At 42.3% G+C, this 13,734-nt stretch overlaps 1 protein-coding gene across 4 annotated transcripts in view; it reads right to left on the bottom strand.

Moving 5' to 3' along the window:
- Positions 1-11,268, bottom strand: part of LOC137675684 (chromodomain-helicase-DNA-binding protein 1-like) — an 85,862-nt gene extending 74,594 nt beyond the window's left edge. For all 4 annotated transcript variants that reach the window (XM_068421853.1, XM_068421854.1, XM_068421855.1 and 1 more), the window contains exons 1-2: positions 10,965-11,268; positions 9,219-9,419 (exon numbers count right to left, since the gene is read on the bottom strand). In XM_068421853.1, coding sequence (XP_068277954.1) covers positions 9,219-9,271 — 53 coding nt within the window. In that variant the 5' untranslated portion in view covers positions 9,272-9,419; positions 10,965-11,268. The remainder of the gene's footprint in view (positions 1-9,218; positions 9,420-10,964) is intronic.
- Positions 11,269-13,734: the final 2,466 nt, after the last annotated feature.

Raw genomic sequence — 13,734 nt, 5'->3', positions numbered from 1 at the left:
TCATCTACCAGCATCACTGTAAGTTCAGAGAACTTGTTTGCCATAGTTTTAAAAATCTAATTGGTTTTTTGAAGCTTGTAGAAAAGACATACAAGATATAGAAGTTTCATACACATTTCTAGCAGCTCAGATGACATTTTCTTGATCCGCTAAAATGAATACTGTAACAGCTATTATAGGGCAAAACCAATCACAATCAGCTTGAGAAGAGTTCACATTCTTTTGAGAACTTGAAAGACAAGCAATCTCTCACTCCAGCAACTTCTATCAGCAGCATGCCAGAAGTTGTTTAATCTTTCTTGAGGTTGAAAAGGAAAGGAGATACAGTTTAAGACAACATGTACATTTTCTAGAAATAATCATTGCAAGCTATCATTGCTAACCAAGCTACAAGTAAGAGCATTTCAGACTATACCAAAATTTGACTTTTAAAATAGTTGTTCCATTAGGGGAAAGAGAAAAAACCCCCCAAAACACAACACACTTTCATGATAGCAAGACTGTTTCCTTTCATCCTTTTATTAAAAGAAGCAGAACCTAAGTTCTATAATAAAGGCATTTAAAATGTAAATTCATGGAAATAATAGCTGTGAGGTAGTCATATTTTAACATCCTTGTTACGTTTTCTTTTCCTCCTTTGCCTATGGGCTGCTTTGATTTTCCCTGCATTATCTGTGGCGTAGTATACAAGCAAATCCTTCTCTAGCTAAAGAGCTTTAAATATTATCTGATGCTGCCCAGCTAGGGTCCGTAATTTGTTTAACTTTTCTCACAATGAATAATGCCTATTAACACAAAATAGCACCACTGACCTCTACAAGATTAATCACTTGAACTAGCACTACTAATTACTGAGATTCTGGTATCGTATCCCTAGTGTTAGGATGCAAGGAACATTAAAACTCAAGTATTTCTTCAACCAAAGACTCAGAATATTGTCATAATTACCTGCTACCTAATGCTGTTACATAAATATCATCTCAGGAACAGCAAATCTGATCCTCTGCTCTCCAGAGTTCCTCTTACATAAGAGGACAGGCAAAGTGCTTTATTTCTTGCCCCCTTCTCTTCCTGTACAGTCCAGGGTCAGTGCCTTTTCTTTAGATGCTTTTATTTGAAACAGTTCAGCAAAAGGTGAAAGAGGACACCATACTCATCCTGTTGTGGACACCTGAAGTAGCCTAAAAGAGAGGGTTTGGGTACAACATAACTGTCCTTTTTTCCCCCCTCTTTCAAAAAAGCCTGCTTGAAACTGGAAGGTAGGAGACAATCTTCAGGCACCTAAGCCTAAATTAGAACCTTCCTGTCTTTCCCTCACCCTTTCTGAATATACTCAAGAGACTGGTAGAAAAACCATACATACCTTACATATAATGAAAGAAAGAGACAATGTACAAAACTTAATTTTCAGTTAACTATTCACCTCCGTTTGTCAATTTATCCTATCCTACCTTGTCACATTATGTCCTCTCTTTACACTGCTCTTGCATTGCTATTCTCTTCCAACCAACTCTGTCCTGTGGTGTAATTTGCCTTTTTTTCCCCCCTCCCTTCTTCACTGATGAATGTGCTTCCAAGAAGAGACTAAACATCAACAGAAAATATAAATACTATCAAGACTAGAATTGGAAGAACTCCAGATCTAAAACAATAGGGCAAGGCAAATTAAGCTACAGAATAAAGATGCTGTTAATATGATGTATACAGAAAGGGAATATTCAGTATTTGCTGTTGAAGAGCATTTGTGCTCTTTTAGATACTTAATTCTGTTACGCAAAACAGAATTCCTGCTTTTGTAAGTCCCTCTTTCGAAAATGTGTCATATAATCCTTCCTCCCCCTGCTTCAAGCATGTTTATATATATAAAGCCCAGTAAAATTAAAACAGCATTATTTGATAAAAAATATTCTTGAATAAGAAACCATACATTACATACACTGTATTTTGTTCAATTGGAAAAAAAACAACCAACAAACAAAACAACAACCAAACCCAACAACACTAAACAAAGACAGGAATGCATGAGACTGCACAAAACAGTTATAGGAGCATCACAGGACCATGGAAAAAAAAGCAGTGAAAGTGGCAGATAAAGCAATAATGATGACCTCTTCAGTCCTGTTGAAGGGAGACTACTTCTCTACCATGCAAACAAATCACTGCAATGATGACAAAGTTAACCGACAATGCTAACCTGCAGTAGTAGGCATGCAGGAATATATGCTAAGAATGAATAGCATGCTCTCAGGATGGGATTTCTACATGAAAAAGTATAGTTTCATGTATGTTGGCAAACCAATGTAAAGTCTACAGAGAGCATCTTCCAGGATATATAGTAAAGCAGTTTCTCATAGGGCTAGCTTCTCTAGCCCTTGAGTCATATAGTTGCATTTGTACAGCAGCATATGTTAAAACTGATTTGGTATGAAAGCTTGACACAACTAAGTTAGTCTGTATTACGTTTCATAGACACTGTCTCTGGATATTCTCAATATATTCAAGAGCAATTTAAGAGAGATCCATGAAAGCAATATTTGTTTTCAAACTATTTTGCAAGAAAAGCAAGATAGCTTACTGAGAGTACCAAAAGAGATAATTTTTGCATGTTCACACCTGTTAATTTTTCAAACCCCAATAAATACCTATGGAAGAAAATAAGAGTATGCTTTGGGGAGATAACAGGAGAAGACAAAGAAAAACATCACTGACAAACATTAAAATCAAGCATTCTGTCACAGAATCACTAGTTCTTTTCAGTAGTCTGAAACAAGAGATTCAAACCATATATGTCAAATACTGCTGAATCTTGTGAACCTTGGTCTAAAGATGCAGTAAAGATCTCTGTATAAGATAAATTACAATAGATAACTAACAGTATAGTTCCCAAGACCTTATAAGCTCTTGTGTAACCTCATTGTATACAAAGCAGGATGTTTAACCTAAAACTAACAGATGTCCAGCATAGTACCCAAGATCTTATAACCTATTGTGTAACCTCATTGTATACTAACACATATCCAAGATATAGAATAACTGAGTTGATAAATAAAAGAGAAGTAGGTAACAATCATTTACAGAATCAGCACTCTTGCCAAAGCTTTAAGCTGACATAAGCATTTATACACTACGCATGCCCTAAAAACAAAGAGTTCACGGAGCGGACACCTGATGAAGAGTATTGGATGAAGTAAAACGACCACCAGAGACCCCCAGAGTTACTGTGATACATAAAAATGGACATTAGATGGAAGCATGAAACTGTGAAATAACTCAGTTAATGAATATGCAATTAGTTCTAGGAGTAGGAGGGCTTAAGATAATGATTTCTCAGAAATATAATAAATATGTATGTATTCTCTAAATATAAGGGGCTTGATTGTATCCACTCATCGGGAGCATTTATGGAGGAGAATCCCCAATGCTACCCCGGCACTGCTAATAAAGAATACCTGCTTAACAGTACGCTGTGCTGTTGAGTCACTTTCTTTGTTTCAAGTCTTCGGTTTAGCTTCGCTAGCTTACCTCAAAACAAGGTCCCCCTGATCAGAATACACAACTAGGAACAGTTAGCTAATTTATACAAGGCACTAGGAAGAGAAACTTCAAGACAGAAAGCTACACAAGCCATGCTGCAAAAGCACTGTTAGAGCATTTAGACTCCTGTATAAGGTCTAGGTTGATAAAGGACCCAAGAGAGGACAATTTATCACTGCTGATTTAGAGGGCATTCATTACATTAAACTGCCTTAACAATCCTCCAATTTAAAAACAACAGGAAACAGAATATCAATTTGAGCAAAATAAAAGTTTAACCCATTAAAACCAGAAAAGATTAATTTCTGCAAGGTCTTTGAAAAGCATCTGAGATGACAGTTCACCGTCATTTTAATAAACCAGAAGTCCAAGGAAGGTTATGCATTTGAATATGAAGAGCCCCTTCCAGAATGAATAGAAGTAACAGACACTAAATGCCAAACTCTTAAAACTGAAAGTTCATAGGTAAGTTTATTTAGGCAAACACAATGCAAGTGGGCTTGTTTCTTTTTTTTATTATTAAAGAAAACTGAACTACTCAGTCTGATTTAGATGTGTAAAAAAATCATCTTATTCATCACCACTAATATAAAGCAAAGGGAACAAAGAGTATTAAGTTCAGGCTACCAAGAAGTGTTATTTCCTGTTCTCATCTATTCTGAAGCACGAACTCAATTCCCTTTTCCTGACTTAGGCTGACAATTCAAATTCATTTCTTGACAATTAAAAATAAAGTAGGATGGTGAGACACAAAGACAAAACTAAAACACCTTCCTCCCCCCAACCCCCTTCTTCCCAGGCTCGCTTTCACTCCTTCATTCCCAACTTTCTACCTCCTCCCCCCACCCCCAGGGGGAGAGAATGTGGAATGGGGGGTTGCAGTCAGTTCATAACAGCTGCTCCTTCCTCCTCACACTTTTCCCCTGCTCCAACGTGGGGTCTCTCCCACAGAACAGTCCTTCAAGAACTGCTCCAGCATAGGCCCTCTCCACGGGGTATAGTCCTTCAGGAATGGATTGCTCCAGCGTGGGTCCCCCAGGGGCTGCAGTTCCTGACAGAAAACCTACTCCTGCGTGGGCTCCTCTCCATGGGCTGCAGTTCCTGCCAGGAGCCTACTCCAGCATACACCTCTACAGGCTGCAGCTTCATTCGGGGCACATCCACCTGCTCTGGAGTGGTCTTCTCCACAGGCTGCAGGGGAATCTCTGCTCCAATGCCTGAAGCGCCTCCTCCCCCTCCTTTACTGACCTTGGTATCTGCAGAGCTGTTTTGCTCACATTTCCCCCCCCCCATTCCTCCCTCTCTCACACACACACACTCTGCTGCACAGCGTTTTACCCTTTCTTAAATGTTATCACAGAGGCACCACCAGCTTCACCGATTGGCTCATGTTTGGCCAGCTGGAACTGGCTTTGTCCAGCACAGGTCTCTTTGATGGAGGCTGCCCCTGCAGTCTCCTCACTACCAAAACCTTGCCATATAAACCCAATACAACTCTCTCTCTATACATACACACTTTTTCTTTTTTTTTTTTTTTTTTTTGTAATTTGTATTACCTACTTCTACCAAAAAGAAACCAATAGATGAGAATACTTCTGTAATTATGCTTGGGAAATCTTTGTTTTAACTCCCACTTAGGTTTCTTGAAAGCAGAAACTTAGAATAGTGGCTTTCAAATTATCTTTTTAATCTGCTGTGAAAAATATGAGTTTATACAGCAAATTCAAGCCTGCTGACAAAGAGCTGGCTTTACTTAACTATCTTTTGTGGTCCACAGATTATTAAATCAACAAAGCAAATTAAATCCACAGATATTACAGTCTTGTATTAACATCAGCTTTCAAGAACATAAACAATGGTAAGGGACCTTGGTGCAAGAAGCCACTTTCTGCTTACTGGAAAAAGGAAGTACAATGCACCCCAGCCAGCTACTTTCCAGATAAGCTTTACTGAGCACACCCTTTTTTACCTACAGAGAAGTAAGGTCTGCTCAAGTGCTCCATGTCTTGTTCTACAGGAAACATAGGAAGAGCAAAGAGATGGGAAACCAGATTGCTATTCAATTGGCACCAATGTTTCACTTCTGCATTGCCTGTTCTACCTGGAGCTTGTGTTGCAGTTAAGCTATAACTGCCCTTCCTTGCTCATTAAGCTTTCTTAATGCTAGCTAACTAATATGTATTTACTCCTATTCAATTTTGCAACAGAATGCTTTCAAGAACACTGCACAAAAACGCTTTTCTTAAATTTAAGTCAGTTTCTCAGAGCATTGCTATAAAGTTTTTGTGCTTATACTTACTTGCTATCCAGATAATGTTTATCTGTGATATTTCACCTAGAACTACTAAAAACATTCCAGAGCAGTGATTTCAATAAAAAACTGGAGAGTAGACTCCACTGTAATTATTACACAGAAATTCTAACATCAAGCATCAAGATTAGATTATAGTGTTTATGTCAGTCTACAACCTTCACCATGCTTGGCACTAGTACAGTTTTATAGCTTCAGAGGTTGCTAACATGGCCAAGGAAAGTCCAAACAGTGCAACAACAAGTTATTAAACCATGAAAATACAAGAGATTCACTTCTACTTGTAGCCAAATAGAACTTATGGCTCAGCACCTGCAGTAATGGAAAGATTTCTGGTCATCTACCAGCCAGATGAAGAGACTCAACAGTGGAAAGGAACACAGGAGCACGGAAAATTGGCCATTTCTTTCCCACATGCTTCAGAAATGCTTCTTCACAGCCAGTCACAGGGAATAGAAGACAGCTGCAATTCCTTACCACAGTGCTAGCCAGTGTATACAATCCAAGGTTTCCCCGTTAGCCCCTTCTCCAGCCCTCCTATTGCTGAGAATACTACAGGCTTTCCACAACTTCTGCAATTCACGGTAAGAGTTTCTTTAAAACAATATAAAGCAGTATCCATGAGGCTGTGTATTTCTGTAAAGCCAGCCCTGATCCACTGCTTCTCTTTACTTTCCAAAGTAGTGATGGTGACTCCCCTAGATCTGGCTATATTTAATTGTGATCAGGACTGTCACCCCAGAGCAACAACCATGGAAGCTTACACAGACATCAAAGAGAGAAAAACAGCCTTGCTACATTTGTAAAGTGACATACTTTTCAAAGACTCATTGTCATTATTACCAACTGTATCACCAATGCTGCTGCCTAGATTTGTCACTGTATCTGCTTTCACCTCTTCTTTTCTACCTACTTTTGAAAGTCTGACTTTCTCTATGGTTTCTTCCCAGCAGCAATTCTCAATTACTTTCTCAACTTGTTTTGCTTCTCTTCCTAGCATTCTGAATGGAACAGGATCACTAAAAGCCTAGTAATGATAATTTGCCATCAATAGTAGCTATTCTGTTACTGATTTTATTTCCATTCTGTAGAATTAATATTTCCAGACCATTTGAAGACTAAATGCAGCTTCACTTCCCTGGTTACATACAGTTAGATATCTGTCTGCAGTCACAGCTAGCTTAAGGAATTTTCCTCCTAGTGAAAATCATTCAGAGTTCTGGAAAACTTGAAGAAGAAAGGGGGGGACAACGATGACACAACACCAACAAACAAAAACAAACCACAACAACAACAGGGGCAAGTGTCATACTAAGGTACTCCATAAGCATCAAACACCTTTCACAATAATGAAAATATTCTGGACAGAAAAAGGGCTCAATTCTTTAATACTTGAAGCCTTCACCCTTCATTTACAAAAACCGAGTTTCCTGATAGCAAATGGCAAGCATACAAATAGGTTTTCCAAGATCTGCCTGTGAATTAGGCTACAGAGTTAATGACTGATACAAGCAGCACATTTAAGATACAGAACAAAGTCTCACTTCACAGGCAACTATCATGTTTTAAGTAATTTGCATCTTCCTGATATTTACTTATAATAAAGTTGTCTGGAAGGTTTTTTGATATTTAGTTGGTTTAGTCTTATAAGAATTGCTACAGCTTTTGAATAACTGATATACTGGTATTTATAAGTGGTCATAGTTTGATACACAGTATTATTCCTACTTTATCTTTAGCTAGGTGGCTCGTTTCAAGCCGTAAAAAAACTTCATAAATACAAAGTCATCAGAGCTGTCCCCGATAAGTTAATGTTTATTGGAGGTCTTATTTATAACTCTAAAAGTTCAGAAGACTAGCTTTGTTCACACTGTTTCATTTTGTTCATGTTCCTCTACTCAACTGATAAGGCTTGTTTTGGGTTTGGTTGGTTTTTGGGTTTTTTTGGGGGTTTTTTGGTTTTTTTTTGTTTGGTTGGTGTTTTTTTTTGTTGTTCTTCATTTTTTTTTAATATAAGTAATCAGGAATATTTTGCCACTTACTAGAAGAAACCCAAAATTTGTTTGCTAACTAGACAAGTACCATCTTTACTGGAAGCAGAAATCTAACAACAAAAAAAAAAGCTTACAAATTATTCACAAGATTCAAAGTTTACTGACTTTCTAGAATATTTCTAGGTATAATATGGAAGCTTGACATAAAAATACACAAAAGTTGTTAAAGTTTCTTTAGTTTTACTGCTCATAGGTTTCCTAGAGATTTGCACCTAATATCACCTAAACACTTCTCTCTTCCCCCTTCTTCCCACCCCATTACTCACTATGCTACATGCAAGCTTGATGGCCAGCACGTGCTGAATGATCAGCTGTCCATTATGTTGTTCTTGGATTTCTTCACTTGGGGCAATAATTTAGATCTATCCCCTCTACCCAACTGGCTGTTTTCATAAAGCCCACAGAACTCAGTTTTCTTTATGACCTCTGACTGAGGGAGTCAATTAACAGGTTCAACAGGCTGTGATCAGAAAGAGGAGGAGACAGACAGATGGGTAGACTGACAGCATGATCACAACCTCTTCTATTTGTAAGTTTGCCTTGCCTTCTTAAATCTGCAGCATTCATCATATTCCCAGTTTTAGAAATATTAACTTCCTAGTGCAGTAGATGATACTTGTTGAACTTAGCGGTGTTCTAGAATAAGAATTTAATTCCACCCCTACAAGTTCACCGTTATCCTCATCTTGCAGCAGGGACGTTCTAACCAGGTTTTTCCAACCAAGTGAACCCTCTACACATCCTAGAACACCAGCAATCGACATTAGAAGGGTGGATTTTTTTTTTTTTTTTAATTAAGAAAACATCTGGGAAAACTGTGCTTTCGCTTTAGAAAACAAACATGAAGTTAACGCTTTCCATTTTACTGCTTTGACAACTCAACAAAAAAAAAGGAAGCCTCACTAGAATTAACAGTCCACTGTTCCAACTTTAGAGATAGCCTAGTTCGGGGTTTATACAGCACATATTATGCACGCATGCCCTGCACCTCATAGACATGAGTTTTACTTTAACATTTCAATCTAATCTGTTTCAGCTTTTGACACTTCAGACAACTTTTGAGGAAAAAGAGTAACGGATGCTGATAGAGCTTAAATAGCATTAAAACTGTATTATGTAAGGTATATACACGATTATTACAGTTATTAAATGAAGCTAACTGATTCTAACAAGCAGATTAAGCATCTGTAACAAAAGCATGGCCGTCCTCCTAAATAATGGTCTATTTACTCACCAGGAAGCTTTGGCACAAAGTTAAAACGTAAAACAGTTCTAATAAAATACAGGAGAATATGTAGCCAAGGACTGAAAGTGCTTACCTTGACTCTCCACTACTGTTTCTTACAACCTCTTCATCACTGTGCCCATTCATTGTAAATATTAAGAAGTTTAAAAGATAAATAGAAGTCCACTCAGGTTAGAAGGCGGATGTCAAGAATCTACTTCTTGGTACTCTGTTTTCCAGGTGACTTGTTTACTCAACTGTTCTCTGCAGGTATTGAAGATTTTTCCCAAATTACCTAAAGGAGTAAAGGAAAATGTTGACATAATTTGAAATATTTGATGGTTGCAACTGAAAGATACTGAAAATAACCTGTCCTGTCACAACAACATTGAAAGGGAGTATCTATCACATTTGACGACATCTTTTTAACTGAAAAATAGCTTTTGGTATGCCATAGTACTGTCTTAAGAACAACCAGATCTAACTTTTAAAGGAAAACAGCCTCCCCAAACACATAAATATAAGTTATGGATATTAATGCTCTAAGATCTGATTAGCAAAATTATTTCATGCACAAAACAAACATATCAGAAGCATTTCCAGACACAGACATAATGTTTACATCCAGTTGGGAGTAGAGGCAGGAAAATAAAGACTGTCCCATTTTAAAAAATTGGCTCAACTACATCAAGCTAACAAGATACCACAGATGGAGTGATCGTTATTTCATATACATGAACATCTTAAATCAGATCTCTGCCGCGTCAAATGCACCTAGAAAAAGTTTAGGCTCACTTTAAATGGAGTGCAAGCATGAACTCACTGACAATCAGCTAAAGAGCAGCGCCTCTCACAGATTTAGTGGTGTGAAAGCGATTAGGGGCTCGCCCGCAGGTTGCCTGCCTCGAGGTGCTCTCCTCTAATACAGCCCGACCTACAGCTCATGATGGAGGCGGGGGCCGCCTCGTTCCGGGATGGAAAAAGCCCTGCGCTCAGGCACCATCTCAGACACCAGGGCCACTCCAGCCAGCAAACAAAGGCGATGACGGAAGAAAAGTGATAGGAAAGAGCCCTATAACCCCAGAGAGGCCGCGAAGCGAGGCTGGGGCCCCCGCGGCGACGAGCCGGGCAGCTTGGTGGTTCCTCGCGGATCGGCCGCTGCTGCCCAACGAGGCCAAGCTCCGTGCTGTCTGCCCTCCCGCGCCCAGGGTGCGAACACCCTGCCGCCTCCGGGACCGGCACTCCCCGGACCCCAGGAAACATCTTTAGTGGCCACGAAACTCGCTCCTTGTCGCCTGCTCTGTGACGATCCTCCCCAACCACCCGCACCGTGCTCTCGCGGCCTCCCGTGACCGACCGCTGCTAAGGCGCTCACGGGGAGAGCCCAGGCCTGGGCTGGCTCCCTACCTCCCGCGGGTTCACCTCCCTCCCCCGGAGACGGCCCTCTGCTGGTGGCGCGACCCCCACAGGCGCCGTTCCTGGCCAAGGCTCCCTGGCACTATTGCCAAGGCGGCTGCTGTCTTCTGTGCTCGCTTCTCCCAGCGCCCCCCCGTAGCCAGAGAAGAGCGAAGGCCGCACTCCTGCCTCCCAGTCGGTTCGTCACAGGCTCCCCCCGCAGGAGCCAGCGAAAGAGGCTTAACCCCAGCTGCCCGCCTCAGCTCTCACAGTTCCCTCCCTCCCTCTTCGGAAAACAGCGAGCGGGCCCAGGAGCCTAGCCTCGCGCTGGGCATCCAAACCCTTCTCAACGCTAGTCGCCTTCCTATCCATCTTCGATAGCGACAGCCACCGCACAACTCCGGACCAGGGAAAGGGAAAGGAGCCATGGCGGGCCTCTGCTTACCTGCGTGCGTGCACCCGGCCCGGCCTCCCTAAGGCTCCCCTAGTCCGAGGCGGCGCTACACCCCACGAAGAGGTCTGTGCTGCAACCTAGGGTCGGAGGCTGCTCCTGCGGCCGCCACAGGGCCTAGGCCGCCGGCTCCTTACAGCCCCACGCGGCAGGCTCTCCTGCAGCCCCCACCGGCTTGAACAATAGGGCCTCAAAGCGGGCAGGGAGAAGCCTGGGGAGTAGGTACTGTGTTGCTCCGCCGCCGTTTCTTAAGTCCTCCCGATCACCGCCATCACGCTACCACTCCGCTCAACCTCCTCCTCCCTTAGTCGGATAGAAACCCTGGGCGTGATGTCAGTCCTGCGCCCTGGGACAGAGCGGGGAGGAGGAGGAGCAACAGCCGGGAGGGGACAGCGCCGCCGGGCCATGGCGGCAGGAAGGGCCGCTTGGAGGGGGTGGCGGAGCCAAAGCGGCCTCCTTGCCGCGCCGGATACTGCCGGGGCCGGGGATAGCAGGCGCCCGCCCGCCGCAGCAGCGAACGGGCGCTGGGGCCGGTGCTGCTCCTGGTGCCCGCTGCAGCTCCTGTGTAAGGGGGCAGGGAGCGGCCTGGTCTGAGGGGCGCCCATGACCCGCACAGCATCGCAGGGAACCTGGCCTAGGCCACACGTTACTGTTTAGTGTGGTGTGGGGTTTTTTTGTTTCAGGTTTTTCCTGTCTAAAATCAGAGCCCCCTAACAAATACATATGCGTTTCTTAGTCTTCCTATGTGGTTACAAGTGGCATTAGGGCATATTTAGGAAGGCTTAGCATGCAGCTGCACAGAGGACACTTGCCTCCATGAGGAAGGCATCCCCCAGCTGGAGGCAGAGCACTCCTTTCTTCCTCTTAATATCTAACTCGAGTTGTTTCAAAGTAATTAATGAGAAAGCTGTTTGTTTAAGGTGGTTCATGTTCAGAAAAAAAAAATCATGTAAATCGTGCTACTGCTGGAGTCTACATGTTCCTAGAGTGGCAAAAGAAAGTAGTGGCTACTGAGTGAAAGACTGCGCTCTGAGCAACACAATTACAAAGCCAAATGTGTTGGAAAGACAAAGTGATTTACCTGCTTTCTCCTCTTTGGATTCCTGCATATGCAATTCCACTCCATCATGCTAGGGAGGATTGTGGGGTCATTACTGACCAGGATGTGGTACCAGACTTGGAATTTTCTTCAGCACCCTGCAAGAGTAAAAGAGGTTGAGATTAACATGAAAACAGTTTGCTTATGAAGGAAGGAAGGGCTTGAAAGAAGAGAGTCACTGCGTGGGTATACCAGAGCAAGGTGGCTACAGTAGCTGTCAAATCAGTTCATACTTGAAGAGTTGTGTTGGCCAGGAGCCAGCATCTGAGCCACAGTCAGTCAGCTAGAGATGTTGGCCTAGGGTTTATCTCACGGCTGCCCCCACCAGGGTGAGCAAAGCTGGGCAGCCAAGGTACCTGCCACCCACTCAGCAGGGCTGCAGGGGTTTCCTGTGGCTGCTCCTTCAGCCCACCAAGTGTTGGGATCAGCTGTTACACACAGCAACTCCATCTCCATTGTGGAACCAGACTGAAGCAGCAGAGACTAGGTGAGGCACTTCCATTAGTCCATCTCTCAAGCACCATAGGAAAATACCTCAAAATCTTAGGAGTTAAAGACAGAGAGAATAAATGTTTTTTCCCCCTTAGAGTAGCTTCAAAGCCTACAAAAAAGCTGTATTAGACTATGTTCCTTCCTAAAGCATTTAAGTTTGCCTCAGTCAGCTTAAGAGAGAATACTTCATTGTGATAGACAAAGATGCCACAAGATCAATAGACTTTAAACTCAAGAATGACAGAATGAAAATAACTGCTTTAAATTAAATTAAAATTTAAAATTTTAATTTAAATTAAGGTAATTAACACTGAAACACGTTACCAAGGTGTACTGGGTGTGGCTGAGAGGGAGTTAATTTTCTTTGTAGCAGCCCACATGGCACTGTGTTTTGGATTTGTGGCTAAAACAGTGTTGATAACACACTGGTATTTTGGGTATTGCTGAACAATGCTTGCATAGCATCAAGGCTTTCTCTTTTTCTCTCTCTGCCCCCCCAGCAAGTAGGCTGGGGGTGGGCATGAAGGCTGGGAGGGGACACAACCTGGACAGCTGACCTGAATTGGCCAAAGGAATATTCCATGCCATGCAATGTCATGCTCAGCAATAAAAAATGAGGGGAGGGGGTTTTGGGGGAGGTAGCCATTGCTCAGAGACTGGCTGGGCATCAGTCTATTTGTGGGAGGTGGTGAGCGATTGTCTTTGCATCACTTGTTTTATGATTTTGTTTTCTTTCATTTTCTTCTTTTCTTTACTTATTAAACTATCTTTATCTTGAAGGATTGTCCTGGTTTGGCCTAAACCAGACCACTTTTCCTTTCAGTGATTTTTACTTTCAGCTAAGTCTCTTCTAAGTAACTGCACTTTCTGAAACTAACTGCATGTTTTGCAGACAGTGTCTGCTTCTAGGACTGATAACACTCGAAGTTTGTAGTTATCACTGAGGCACCGGTAGGGATGTTATGCAGAAAGGCTCTTGCTGTACTTATTCCTAGAGAAACCAAGGTCACTGCTAAATTCCTCACTGCTTACAAGTGAAGAGCCACAGGGGGGGTCGCACCTGCAGGGAGGAGCGGACAGGGCAGGTGACCCAAAATTGACCAACGAAGGTATTCCCTTGGTGAAGCCATGTTGGCTGTCACCAATCACCTCCTTGATTTCCGTGTGCCTCAG

This window comes from Nyctibius grandis, chromosome W (assembly GCF_013368605.1).
Source record: "Nyctibius grandis isolate bNycGra1 chromosome W, bNycGra1.pri, whole genome shotgun sequence".
NCBI classification, from domain to species: domain Eukaryota; kingdom Metazoa; phylum Chordata; class Aves; order Nyctibiiformes; family Nyctibiidae; genus Nyctibius; species Nyctibius grandis.
The sequence above is the reverse complement of the archived record's forward strand: the minus strand, read 5'-3'. Positions and strand labels throughout refer to the sequence as shown.